Source organism: Melanostigma gelatinosum (assembly GCF_949748355.1).
Source record: "Melanostigma gelatinosum genome assembly, chromosome: 15".
In the NCBI taxonomy this organism is placed as follows: Eukaryota; Metazoa; Chordata; class Actinopteri; order Perciformes; family Zoarcidae; genus Melanostigma; species Melanostigma gelatinosum.
This window is the reverse complement of record NC_136648.1, coordinates 21,776,651-21,791,268: the sequence shown is the minus strand read 5'-3', so window position 1 is coordinate 21,791,268 and position 14,618 is coordinate 21,776,651. Positions and strand designations below refer to the sequence as shown.

The window sequence follows — 14,618 nt, the reverse complement described above, 5'->3', positions numbered from 1 at the left end:
GGTTCTAAAAAGTGAAGCCAATGTGTAACTGCCTTAAAGCTGCATTCTCTCTAATGGCCATCAAGGGGCGACTCCTCTGGTTGTATAGAAGTCTGTATGAGAAGATGACTCTACTTCTTACTTGATTTATTATCGCTACCGCATTCCTACACAGTCCAAAAATGGTCAAGATCGTTCAACTGGTTGCAAAAAACAAGATGGCGACGGCCAAAATACAGAACTCGGGGCTTCAAAACCGCAGTCCACAACGTCACGGCGGCTATTTCCGCTTCTTATATGCAGTAGTGACTACGAGAATGAGAGGGATTTCGGGGCACAGCCTCGGAAAAGCTGAGTTTGAGAAGCAAAATATGTTAACTGATGACAAAATGACCAATAACGAAAACTAAGATTATGAATGTATAATAATATATAAGCTATTATTACGAAGCATGTTTTATTTCATGTCCCAATATTAACTTAGTACTGACTATTTATTATTGCTTTTAGTCATCAAGGCAATTATTCACTTCAAAACAGCAAAATATACTTCACAGCTGAATGTAACCACGGCTGGTGAGACGACCATATAAACGCAAGCAAAAAAGAACAAAATGGGAAAAATAACTTATATTGTGGATCAGTGTGCATTCGCTCAGCCATGGTCTAATCAGCATGCAGACAGGCTCAGCCCATTTAGAGGAGGCCTTTAATTACATATAGAATCTATCAGTCTGGTGCTGCATTCATCTCTATCCTCTGTCTCCCACGCTGATGCTCCACTGCGTACATCCAGTGATAAGTGGTGTCACAGTTAGATGGCCAGGGATGACATTTTCACCATACACATTACTAAAACATCAGATGGAGTGATAGCCAACATGGCCTGTTGGCTACCAATATGGTAACATTGGCTTCAAATTATTTGGTTTTGTCCCAATTTAAAGGCCATTATATCGATTATAAGTGAGTGTAAATATCGCAGACAATTGTATAATTCCACTGTAGGTTTTTACTACAGGCTGTGTATGAGAAAAATGGACAAAGTCACCATGACGTCACTCATTGGTTTTGAAGCTGCAAGTTCAGAATTTCGTCTGTCACCATCTTGTTTTTTTGCAAAGCAGAGGTGACACGATGGTTGAGCTAAGTACAACTGAACGCTAACCAAGACCCTTTTGAGCAGCCAAATTGTTACAAATAAAGTTTATGAACTTAAAAAAAGACTATGAATAGGTTAAAACTCGAAGACAAAAAAATGGACAACACCCAAAGCGGAGATCACGGTGGTAGCAACCTGTCCATCCCAATGTAGCCCCGCCCTAATGCATCCCCTGCTTTATGGTCTGTTTGACTCTAAATGGACCATCATTTACTAAATGAACATCATGCTGTATTGAAGAAGACTAACTAGAGATTGAGACCATAAACTCATGTTTACAATGTTTACTGAGGTAATAAATCAAGAGGGAAGTAGAGTCATTTTCTCATAGACTTCTATACAACCAGAGGAGTCGCCCCCTGATGGACAGTAGAGAGAATGCAGCTTTAAGGCACCTACGCGTTGCTGCTTGGTTTTACAGAGTACCCTGGCCTTTAAATCTCTGCTGCTGAAATGTTTATACTCACTATTGATGGTAAAAGTCCCTTTTATAAAAAACCCAGCCGACTGTACTCGGGCTGCTATGAGATGACGAGGATGAGCAGTGTATCAATACTGTATCATGAGGTCGTCACTTTTAACGCAACAAAGGTCTCGGTCCTGTTTTGTGGGGGGCACACGATCGATACAGCTCGTGATTCCGTTTTGTGAGTTACTTTTCTCCTCTGAGATCGAGGCTGAAAAGGAATCCAATAAAAAGAAACCTATCCTGAGTTTAATCCCTCTCATGCTTTGTGAGGCTCTTGTAGCTGCACATAATGTTCATCAGGAGGAAGGATGAGTGGAAAATTACCGTGGAAAACGGCCTTGGTTGAATGCTGCAGGTGCAAGGTGTTGCAATTGCTGCTTTTCACCCTCTCCCTTAAAAAGGAACCCAGCGAGCACATATATCCCACACTTCTGCAGCAGTGCACTTACATAGGCTATAACTCCTCCGAGACGTATAATGAGCAGCTCCTCTATTTTTGGTGCGTCCCGATATTTTCATAACCCCGAGAATAAAGGCGAGTGTGCCACCTCACCTCCCAGGGTAGCAGAGACGAGGAAGTGGGTCCCGTATTTCTTGATGAGGTTCTCGTTGATTTGCTGCAGGGTCGGCCGTCGCCCCAGTAACCGCAGGTTGCGCAGGAACTCCGGCGCTAAGGGCAGCGGAGATTTGAGGAAATCTCTCTTCTCTGTTGCCAGGCTGTTCACCTTCCAGTGGCTGAACTCCCTGAAATGATGAAGACATTAAAAAGTGAGTACACACTCAAATTCAAATCTCAAGTTAGAGGGAGAGCCTAACGTCACATATAAACACATTCAAACAGGCTGAAAAGGTACTCCGGTGGGCCCAAATAAAAAGGAGGTGCTACATTTGTGCCACAACATGAATGGGCCCGTTTACGCTGGTCACTTTCAGTGTGTTGTATTAGGATATATAATCCACATATATGCATCTCCGTTAGCCGCAATCTTTCTTGGTTTTAAATGCAAATCAGGGTCGGCCCAGGGGGGTGGTTATGCGCTCTACATCCCATCCATAAAATCTGACAAAGAATAACTTATTTCATTTAGCAGTGTAGCCAGGTAGCTAACAATTCTACAGTAACGAACAAAAAATGTCTTAAATTGTTTTCCAGCAGCAACAAGCAGCTTTTTTCAGCAACAAAAAAAGAAGCTCTTGTAAACCCACTGTGCACTACCTGCCCAGCACCAAATGGCAGAGTCAGCAAATAGCTGGTGGACATGATTTAGCACGTAGCAGCTAAAAAGCCAAATATCGTTCTCAGGCGTTGGTGGAGACCAAAACGGAGTTCAATTCCTTGCGTGGCTAGAAGTACAAGTGGAAATGAATGATAACATTGCTATGTTTGCTCATCAATGTGTGCATTATGTGTAAATAGGCAACTTCCTGCCAATGCATTTGTCATGTTGCCCCAATCGTCCAAAAACTCAAATTCAATCAGGTATATGCAATGTTGATCAATCACTCAATGTAATAATGTGCAAAAAGCAAACAAAAATGCATTATGTGGACAACACTGGCTGACTCCAAAACTTAAAAGAGCTGTTGTAGAAATTCAGCGCACATGTGTAATTGAGGTATTGACTCCACACAGCTCTCAATATGATGACGGCTGAGCCCGCAGCTAACTGTGCTAATAGCGCCAACAGTGCAAAACACTGCTGACAGAGCTAATATTGTTTACCTAAGGGTGGACGGGTGCACCTAATATCCTCTCGTCACATGATCAAAGAGAGACTTGACATTAGACGACATGCATATTACCCAGCAATCAACATTGCATGTCTGTATATGACAAAAAAGATATTTCTTTGTAGTTTATTCTTTATTTTTAGGTTATGATTCATATATTATGTAATACAAACATATAATTATGTTATAGATTGCTACTGCCTATTTTATTCAAAAGATTAAAACCATGATGTAAATGGCTTGGCCTTTTCAAGGTAATATATCGCAAATTGTACAATTACCCTGACAGATGACTTCTTTGAACACAATTCATTTATGAGATACAAATCATATCTGCCAAAGCATCTATACGACCTGCACTGTGAGGCTCTCAGTCCAATGAGTTCTATGGTGACATTAATCTCAATAAACGATTCCTATACATCTTTATTTCATTTTTTTGCTGTCATTTTCAACAAAACGTACTCTGCACCGTCGTTTCTGACTCAAACATAAGTAAACTGTGTATTTATTCGTGGCTATTTTTAGCTGCAGATTTGGCGCTCTAATGAATAGTCATTGCACCAACACAGTGTACTGTATGTTCATGGTTATGAAGGAACAGTGTGGCTCATTGATGTGTTTTCAGTCGTTTTTTGACAACAATGGAGATCTGTGGCACAGAGAAATGATATACAACAGGTTTTAAAAACTTGTTAGTATGATCAATTTAATGTTGGTTTTGGTGTGTTTTCAGAGGAGTTGTTGACAAGATACATAGGAAACATAAAACCGCAGTATCCTATCTCAGTGAACTGACTGTTCCTGGTCACAGTACGTGATACTGTGGAGCTGAGTGACATTTAAATGACTACATCTCTACTGCACCGCTTCCTTAGCTCTTCGGACAAATGTCAGGCGACAGCAAAGACCTCATTTCAAATCACCTGGTCAACAGAACATTGACAGAGGGAGACGGATGAGTCTGGAAAATGTGTCCATTTGAAGTAGCAGATAATCACTTCACCACTTCACTCCTGCCACAGCGGAAACCCGAGGAATGTGAAGCTCATGTAAATACCAGCAGAAAAAGGACAGATCCTCCTCCTGCGCATACATTTGCTGGCAAAACAAGAGGCGTTGAATATTTGGACATTATGTATGCACTCTCTCTGAGCGAAATACCAGTGATGACACTGTGTTCATGAGTATTGTCCCCGACACACATACTAAAAATACACAGAGGGAGGTACATGTACTGTATCATTGTTTGTTACAGTGCCTGTTTGTGGTCAATATTTTACTATTACCGATAACAAAATACTGTAATTATGCTGTTGACTGCATTATGACACAAGGAGACATACAATAGTGCCTTCATCATACACACTAGATATGCATGGGTCATTCAGATGGCACCATTGTAAAGACAAGCAATGGGCTGTAATTAGTTTGTGGCTGCGTTGCATATTAGACTTCAAAGGAAAACTTAGATTTCTAACCGTTGAGCACAAACTATGACAAAGCTTTCCTCAGATGAAAGGCCCCCCCTGGGAGCATATGGTCAAACGAGTGCTTCATTAGGAGGTTCATTCTCACATTATGCACCAATTAATGTTTGTAGCCCGGCCACAGTCACAGAGCAACTTGTGTCATTAACTCTGGCCACATTGTTGTTTCTTTTTTTTTCTTCATGAAAGCAGGCCAACTCAGGGAAACTGAGTCTGAGGGCACAGTTCGGAGCTGTCAGCGAAACGTGTAAAAAGATAATTAGACCGAGAACACATGAGGGGCTAGCGCAGCGTTTGCGTTCTCAACGCCTGTCTGTGAGGCCGTTACTTCATCCGAACCATCTCGCATGCTGTGAATATCTATTTAAGTGATTATCCCCAAAGTAGTTCTTGGATTTCAAATGTAATTTTGAGGAAGTAATAATTAGTTACTTGGACACTTAAATTAAAACAATAAATTGCAAAATGTATTTGTTAGTATTCATTTCTCTTTCAATGGTCATGCACATTGTGTCTGCCATGAGTTCTTGCAACAACCGGACACAAGTTGTGAACAGAGGTTGGTGGTGGTGGACACCTTTGGGGAGGATGCATCATTTACACATTTACTACTGCAGTGGACCATAACGATATTTGCTGATGACCCATGTTCCATTTCGTTTTAACACATAGATTGATGAAAAGTACCACACCTATACACAAAATACTGTGAGTGCAAGTGCACATTCCTGGATTACCTTGCAAGATGAGCGGCTTAATTCTTCTGTTTACCTTCAATCGCTGTGATGGATGATAAAATGATTGACTTTGTGATGACTTTGTGATGAAACCCTGTCTCATATTATAAACTGCTGTGTAGTATTTGGTGGTTGATAAGCCATCAAGCTCAGCTAATTGCCTTTTTGTTTATAATAGGGTGTTAAAAGAGAGCTTTATTATTTTTAATAAAACTCTCCTTCACTGAGGGAAAGTTCCCCTTCCTCCACTCAGCACTACAGCAATTTTTACTTGAGTTTCTTTTTTACATCTGTGAAAGTTTTAGCCTGGAGAAGTGTTGTTGCAATACTCATTCCGGCCATAAGAGGCTGAAGAACACGCCCCCATTTCTCCCAGGTGAGCTGGTGCCAACGCACAATAAATGTACCTTGTGTTTAGAGTGCATGGAGAAATGAAAACTCACCTGAGGGAAAAGGTGAATGCTTCTAGTCCTGTTTAGAACAGGCAGTAGTGGCCTAGTAGTAAGCCTCTTGTGGCCGAAGTATTACAACAACACACACTTACAAAATGACCATGAAAGGAAATAAAAATGAAGAAGAAACCATTTTTATTGTCATATACATTTTACACATACACAAAATTTGACGACTGCATTTGACCCATCCCTGTATACAGGGAGCAGTGGGCTGCCATTGATCGGAGCCGGGGGTTCAGTGTATTGCTCAGGTACACTTCGACACGTGACACGTCCCAGTCGGGGATCGAACCGTTGACCTTCCGGTTCCCAGACGACCTCTTAACCCAGGGATTCACGGTCGCCCCGTAAACATCCATCACAGATGGAAAAAAGATAAAGTAGCTCTGACCCTGGCTAAACAGGTTTTCTTTCACCCCTTAAGTCATTGATCCCCAACATGTTTTTTCTCACTTGCCTCTCAGGGCTTCCGTCTTTTGTCTTATGATCAATGTTTCACTGAGTTGTACCGCATATTATCACGCTTCCAGATTGGGCCTCGCCATATTCAAAACACAACTGTCTATATGTTCAACGGCTCTCAATTATGGTATTTAGTTAATACTAAAATACTAACAAAACAAAAAGGTGAGACGTAACAACTTCCTTTTAACACTGAGGACTGAAAATCCCTTAAAAAATAAATAAATGGCATTAAAACAAAAAGTAATTTGCATAGCCAAATGATGCTGCCGTGCAATGCTCCCTCTTTCTTCTTCTTTTGTGTCCAATCTTCATTGGGAGCTTGAATATGACTCAGCCACGTCGAAGGCAGTGGAGAAGAGTCGACCCACTCCTGCCATATGAGTAATAACTGTGATGTTTTCCAGGGACACCTCCTCCATCTACAGTTTAATGCGTTTTTCATCTACCTGCCAGTTTACCCTTTTATTACAGTCGATCCAAGAAATGGTACTCAATCCAGGCTGATACCTTCATCATCTCTGAAGATTCACTTCCAGAGCGTGCCCCCCCGCTCTGTGTTCCTCGCCGCTTTGTCCGTCACACCAACCCTGATGATTCCTGCAAACATATACCTGCTTGCTTTTCAAAATTAACTTGGACACAATAGCAGGGAGATGATTGCTATCTGTCGTGCTCTGTTAGAAACCAACGCAGTGGGTCTGAAAGGTCGACCGCCTTTATGAAGCTTGTGCCGTTTAATGTTCTCTGAGACTGTCAGTCAGTTTTCAGCAATATTTGTATTGTACTGTATTAAACTGAAAGGGAATTATAGCAACCCTGATCATCAAGTGTTGATCCAGCAATTGAGTTTTGGATTTTTATAAAGTAGTGAGACTTCATAAAGGCAGATTTTCCATATGCAGAATTTCTATGTATTATTGTACATGTATGTATTATGTAATTCATAAGCGAACAGATTCAGAGATCTTTGTATGGGCAAATAATAGAATAATAATTGTTGCTGTCATGAGCACATTTACACATAACGCAAATATTATGCAGCAGAAAAACGCCATACATTTTTCTTTCACAACCACATTGATTTTCCTGAGCTTTGCAGTGAGATTAAAGGCATCAATCACAGTGCAGAACGGGTTGATTTACCCCGACCGTAATGAAAGGAGGCTCTGTCGTCAAAAACCAAGACTGCAAACGTTATAACTCCTTTCAACCTTGACAAAGGCATCGCAGACCAGATCCACTTACGTTCTTACCTTTCAAAATAAAAGCCCTAGATATATAGTATTATGTCGTTTATTCCTCACGCCCCTGGTGTGTAAACGCCCTAAAGTGTCTTACTCCTCTCTAAATAGCTATGAATTTGCACAGTACCATTATACTATAATTGTTTCATTTTGAATCATAGCAAAGCGCAACACCTCCATCTTCACCACCTGCTCCATCTGTTGTTCAGAGATTAGTTTGATCATTTTACCGACTCAACTTCTCATCCTACACTATCCCCATCTTCTCACAAACCAGCGACCTAAAATCACTCAGCAGGGTCTGCAGAACAGCGTGAATTCTCTGTGTTCAATACTTTACTCAGTGCAAAACACCAGGCAAGCAGCAGACCGAAATAAATGAAATTACATTTATTGTTTTTTTACGACTTTGAGGGGAGAGAAACCGGCCAAAGTCAATCCAACAGTGCTGCTTGGAACATATATAGCTGCTCTAAATCCAGCAGCAGTCACATGACAAATATCCCCAGCAAAAGGTCAATCTCATTTGAATATGGCAAACTACAACAATTATACTGCAGCCATCACACGCATCAGCAGGCATTCGTTTTTAGCTGAGCATTGAGTCCGGCGAGTCACGGGACGGCGGCCCGCAGCTGCACACTGATTAACTGGAGCTGATTTAGACCGATGTGTGTTTTGCGAGCCGCTTCACGGTGACTGAGCACGCGGCCGAGGAGACCGGGCCGGAGACGCAGAGGGGAGAAGTGCATCATTTGCTTCTCTCCTCGCTTCGCTCTCAAAGAGTTAACGGTGAGACCGTCGGCTGACTATTTGGCTGATGATGATAGATGGTGTTAATTAAAAGGTCTTAGCACTGTGCTGATTGCACCTGCAGCTCCGGCTCCGGCGCTTGGTTCCGCTGAAGCAGAGGGAATTTATTTTTATTTATATTTTAGTTTTTTTTGAACAGGGAAAAACAAGTAGAAGAAAACCCCGCCTATGCAGAAACGTCCATTGGATGCTCCTCCTGGCAGAATGTTGGGAAAATAACACCAGGATGTTATTAGGCCGATTCAGAGAGATCAATGAACGGCGCTCAGGTTGAATGTATTTAACTCTTCACATCGGTGCAGCTGCTCGGAGGGGATCCACTGAGAGGGCTTCCTGTGGTGTGTTACTGTATGTGTGTGAGCACAGATTCTGTGTTCCTTTACATGTCTCAGTGCAGAATATAATGTGTTCCACTGGGCCTCACTTATGAAACATCTAAATGCAAAACCATGCAAAGCACTTGTAATTATATGAAAACTGCTGTATAAATATAATAATAATAATAATATTATTTAATTATTATTATGATATTGTTGATAAAGTTCCAGACATTTAATGTATGATTTGGTCTTTTCGTCATACTTTTCCAAGACGATTTGTTCCTGTTTAACACAAAAACATGTTTAATTACCCGCACCTAGTGAAATTCGTCAATTTATTTTTTGCAGAGATCTTCTTACTGCTATATAATATAATATAATTATAATATATATATAATGTGTGAGTGTCTCTTCAGTCACACACACACACACACACACACATTATATACTGTAGCAAGGTCCCCGATCCTCGAGCTTTTGACACATGGGGGCATCAGAAACAAGCTGTGAACACCCACTTTGACATGTCATCACCTTTTTAGCAGATATAGTGAACTTCCGGTTATCCATTTACACATTTAACAGGCAACCAGTTGTGTCTGATGAATTTGAGTTCATTATCTCTTTCATCTTTGTTTTTGGTCTCCACCGACCAAGAAGATGAGCCGTCTCTTGAGATGCTAAATGCTCCCTTCACCCACATAGAGCTCCTACAGCTGCAGATTCAGTCTGATTCACAGTCACATTGTTCATTGTAGATAACTTCTATTTCAGCTTCCACACATGTGATGTAGGTGTGGATTCAGCAGCAGAAAGGCCTGTGGTGCACCAATGCCTACCTGGCAGGCTGCGGGCACAGCGTCTCCATGCAGTCACACTGCTCAATCATCCAAACAGCCAAACAGCCACGCACAATCCTTTTCTCAGCAACTGTCTCTCCTTATTCGTGAATCCCTGAGTTTCTTTTCCATCATCAACATTCGCATTTTTATAATTGTTAAAATAAAGAGAAAAATATAACGAAGGGAGAAAAGTTAAATGAGGTTGAGCGGTCCGTAAAAAGATCGGAGCCAAAGAGAAGGTGAGAGAAACTGGAAGTTGAGTTGCACTCCTGCACTCGTCCCCGCAGCACACCACAAGTTCTGAGCTCGGAGTCATGATGAGAGGTTCGTGGTGATGAAAGCGAGCAGAGCTGCGACTTAATAATGAGCAGTTTCACCTGAATCCGGTGCAGTCTCACCTGTTAATGACAAGTGGCCCACATACTGTTTCCGACGGGTTGGTGGAGCGCACAACCCTTCAAGATTCTCCGGTGCTCTCAACCCTAATCCTTGGTGGGAATGAGCCTTGTTTCGCGAGGAGGGCTGATATTCTCTAACCGATTCATTCAAAGCCTTTTTTTGTGTTGTGCTCAGGGGAACCGCGGTTACCGCAGCACAGAGGACACCAAAAAACACAAGAAGCAGGAAGTGACAAGGACACTGTTGCAAGTGATTACAACATACTGAGAGGAAAAAACATCTGCAGCTTTTGCGTCAACCTAAACCCACAGTGATCTGGGATGTTTGCTGCTGTCTCCTTGTCTCCATATGACTCTATTCATGGATTCTTTCACACTGCTCCGCGCTGTTAGGATCCACTGGCAGACTTGAGAAAAAGCTGCTCTTCTCATGCAGCGTGTCGACGTTGCTCATAGCTCTGAATAGCATTTACAGCTAACTGGCTTGGCCAGTTGCTGCTAGCACAACAGCTATTCAGAGCTATGAGCAACAGTTATTGCCTCATTGCTTTTCGTTTGTAGCCGTGAGAGACCTTAGTCTGTAATGCAAGTATGTTTGCATGAAAAGATGTACAACGATATATTATATATTCGCTAATGCTAATCGTGGTTAGCATTTCCCCATTGGCCGTAATGTTAAAATTAGCTTAGAAGCTAGCGACATGTTATGATGTTCAGAGAAGAAGACAACTTTAGTACCGTTGAAAGCATCTTGCTGTTCAACGGGGACACCTGCGGCTTATAGAACAGTGCGGCTTATCTATGTGCAGCCTATTTTTTCTTTTAAAAATCAGCTGGTGCGGCCTATACACCGGTGCGCTTTATAGTCCGGGAAGTACGGTATACTGTACATGTCGGCCTACCTCAGTTTGGTTTTGCATTTAATGCAAACCACGACACTGTATGTATATTTTAGAACACTTGATCCCTTTTTCCACCAATTAAGTCAGCCATTGTTATCGATTTGTGTTGACAGGTTTATGAAATGTTCATTTGCAGAGGCACAGGAAGTCAACATTGAGGTTTTTTTTTACCAAGCAAGCTAGCACTTATTTATTCATGGATTAGAGAATTATCCAGCCTTATAATTAACTGTGTGAAAAAGAATGGAAATCCACGGCTGCCTGGGAAATGTAAAACTGCATAGCGCATTCGAAAATGGTGGAGTTGCACATAATTTGTAGTTGAGGAGCTAAGAGATGTAAACACAATCAGGATCGTCATTTAAAATAAGGCTGAGCACCGAAAAGGATTCATTTAATCTAAGATTAGTTCTAATCAGAGTTTAGCAACATTTGGTTTAAAATGAGCAAATCCGGATTAAAAATTAAGATGACAGTAAGGACAACAGACAGTAAGGCCAACAGACGGTAAGGCCAACAGACGGTAAGGACAACAGACGGTAAGGACAACAGACGGTAAGGCCAACAGACGGTAAGGCCAACAGACAGTAAGGCCAACAGACAGGAAGGCCAACAGACAGTAAATGGGGGAAAAATTCACAGAAAGGAAAAAAGAGACGGCCTGGTGGTCCAGTCTTCCTGTTCAGCTCCAGAAGGTGAAAAAGCAGCAGCAGCAGCATGATTAAGCTCGACTGGGTTGAGTCTGTCCCTGAACTTTCTTTGAGGAACTTGATTATTTTTGCTCAGTCCATCTCAAAACAGGCAGACATTTTAAAAGTGAAATCTCCTCAAATGAAATGTAGGTTTAAAAGTAAAACACTGGAGTAAAAACTAAACTGAGGTTTAGATTGAATGTTTCGAAATTGTAAACTAGTTTAAAAGTTTTGATGCAACATGATGTGAAGTTTCAACCATGATTTAATCTGGTTTAAATATGAATCCATGTTGGTGCAACCCCGCCCAAGAGAGAGGTTGGCGGGGTTGTTTCTCTGGACGAATTGGTTGAATTTATTGGTTGCTGACGAACTTTACTTTACCCTTTTGTCAAAGGTTGAATGTTACAGTATATTCACTTCATCATCATTGCTGCCGTCACAACTCCTTTGTGGGTTGATGCTTTCATAATCTTTTCCTTGTTGATGAGGAGCTCTTCGACACTTCTTGGAGGCTACAGAACATGACCTATCTGGATGTATAATTCACATCTGTCACATCACGCAGCTACAACCGGAACATCTGGAAGAAGCCTGACTGGTTCTGACTTTTTAAGAGCTTGATGTCACTGTCTGAATCCCCATTTTCTTCACGGATGTAGGAGCCGGTTGAAGCGCTAAAATGTGAACTGCTCTTAAGATAAAATCCGTCTAAACAGTCGGACTGACGTGCCGACTTTTAGGGGTCCATGTTCACTGCTTCTGAACCTCAAAACTGCCACGTAACATTTGTCAAACTGTCATGTCAAACACTCAATCAAAGTCCATCACTCCCCGGTGGTCGAAATAAATGAAGTTCTGGTGCTCCGCAACCCGGGCTGCTTTACTTCTGCAGCCCTGAGAGCAGGAGCTCGTTCTCTTATCCTGGGACCTGAGTTCATTAAAACTCCCTCCTGTCTTTTGGGAGCCCACTAGAAATAGACCCTCCACCCAGCCCGGAGGGGCGAAGCCAGCGCATGAGTTTTTAATGATGTCTGAGCTGCTCCCACCAGAGTCATTATACGTCTCCTGAAAGGGATTCGATTGGAGGCTGACTACTCGGGACCCCAAACGGGGATCCCGTTATGACAGCTAATGGCAGCTGTGACATGAAGGGAAAGCTGAGTGTCTCTGTCAGCTATTTTCAAAATTTGTCACGCGTCAGCTGACTCTTGTTGGCTTAAGACGCCGCGCTTCATACAATATATTATGACAATGAGGCCGCTGGGATTTGACATGATTGCAGGAAATTGGAGGAGCCATATGTACATGCGGGCTCCAGTAAGTGCGATGTATATATAACTTTATGAGGCTTTTTAGTTGAATTTTAATTTTAAGGTTGAGAAGTAATGAAGTTGTAATTATAAGCATTTGATAACATTGATCAAATATACCGACAATGGTTTCAGAGGGAAATGTATCGTAAAATGAACTGACAGATACAGTTATGAGTTTCTTTTGACATAAAGTATATATTATATTTGCATTTAAAGTATGGTGCAATGTTGCAGAGTCAAACCAACCATCCAAAATGATATATGAGAGTCATGGTCTTAGGTTTGGTTTAGTTTGTTTCCTGTTTTATTTTTAAGATCCCAGCTTCCTGTTTGGTTTCACTTCCTGCCTTTGTCTTTCTACGGCGTGTTTCTTTCCTCAGCTGTGCTTAATTAGTTGATTTGTCTTTGTCTTTTGCATATGTCGAGAACCATCCATCCCATCTTCACACTCAGCGGGTGTATTGCTGGCAACCCGAGGACATGCAGTGTGAAAGTTGTTGCAGATTCGACACATTCAACATGAATAAACTTTGGATAAACGAGCGATATTGCTCCGTGCAGCAGCAGGGGGGCGGGACTTCACTCTAGCACGTCAACCCACAGGCTTTGTAACCGCGGCTCAACGACTGCTGTGCAGGTTTTGCTGCAGAATCCTGTATATTGTACAACCAAACTCTCCTCTTCCGTTCTGAACAGCCACGCCCTGAACAGGCGCTAGCAATATTACAACACTAACAGGGTGACTCTTCCTACATTGAGAGTACTTAATTACTTCAATTTTCCATCGGGTTACTCTGCAGGCCTGTAAATTCCGAATCACTTGCTAATTAGTTTCTTGGAAAGAGTCATAATTTGGCACTTACTGTGGGTAATCAACATTCTTCTAATTCATTATTTCCAAGTATTTATTCAGTTCAAAAAGGGGAAGATGTAGAAGATTAAGGAGATGGGTAGAATTAAACAAACAAGACGCTTTAACAACAAAAAGCTGGGCGCAAAAAAACAAACTGAAATCTGAGAAAATCAGGGCGGGGCTGGAAACACACAAAGGCTTACAACAGAAACAAATCTGTAACAACAAGTGATGTACCACGGGTGAGCTCACATGCTTTTCTTTGAATTTGTGGAAAGGCTGTATTATTAAGTGCTCTTTCAGTAAAAGAGCTAAGTACGTATTCCACAACCCACATGACCTTTGACGATACACATACACTAATCTAACCGCTCAGTTGTACAGGTGGATGTGACATGATAGTAAAAATGGGGCATTTTCAGAAAACTTTCAGTGTAATAAGGACTGGTTGAGGTTGAGTTCATGGAGAACAGATACAGTATAAGTTAGATGGATGTGTTGGGGAAGTAAGAACATGCATGTGTATCCTTTCTCCTTGTAAAAATGTAAATGTTGTACACAAGAATAACAGTTTTATCCGAAGTACACTAACATTATAAACCAGTAGAACTATAGCAATTGCCTCTCAAGCTGCAAGTTTCTTATATTGGCTGAAAAGGCAGATTCTTTGAAAAGAACAGAATAGACTGCAGCGGTGTGGTCTTGTGCACGGGCTTCATTTTTTAAATTTTATTCTGAAACCATGAAGGC

At 41.6% G+C, this 14,618-nt stretch overlaps 1 protein-coding gene across 1 annotated transcript in view; it reads right to left on the bottom strand.

Annotated features, from left to right (window-relative positions):
• Positions 1 to 14,618, bottom strand: part of brinp2 (bone morphogenetic protein/retinoic acid inducible neural-specific 2) — a gene marked incomplete at its 5' end in the record, with an annotated part of 118,758 nt that overhangs the window by 77,153 nt on the left and 26,987 nt on the right. Inside the window, one exon of the mRNA XM_079285408.1 lies at positions 2,164 to 2,354. Coding sequence (XP_079141534.1) covers positions 2,164 to 2,354 — 191 coding nt within the window. The remainder of the gene's footprint in view (positions 1 to 2,163; positions 2,355 to 14,618) is intronic.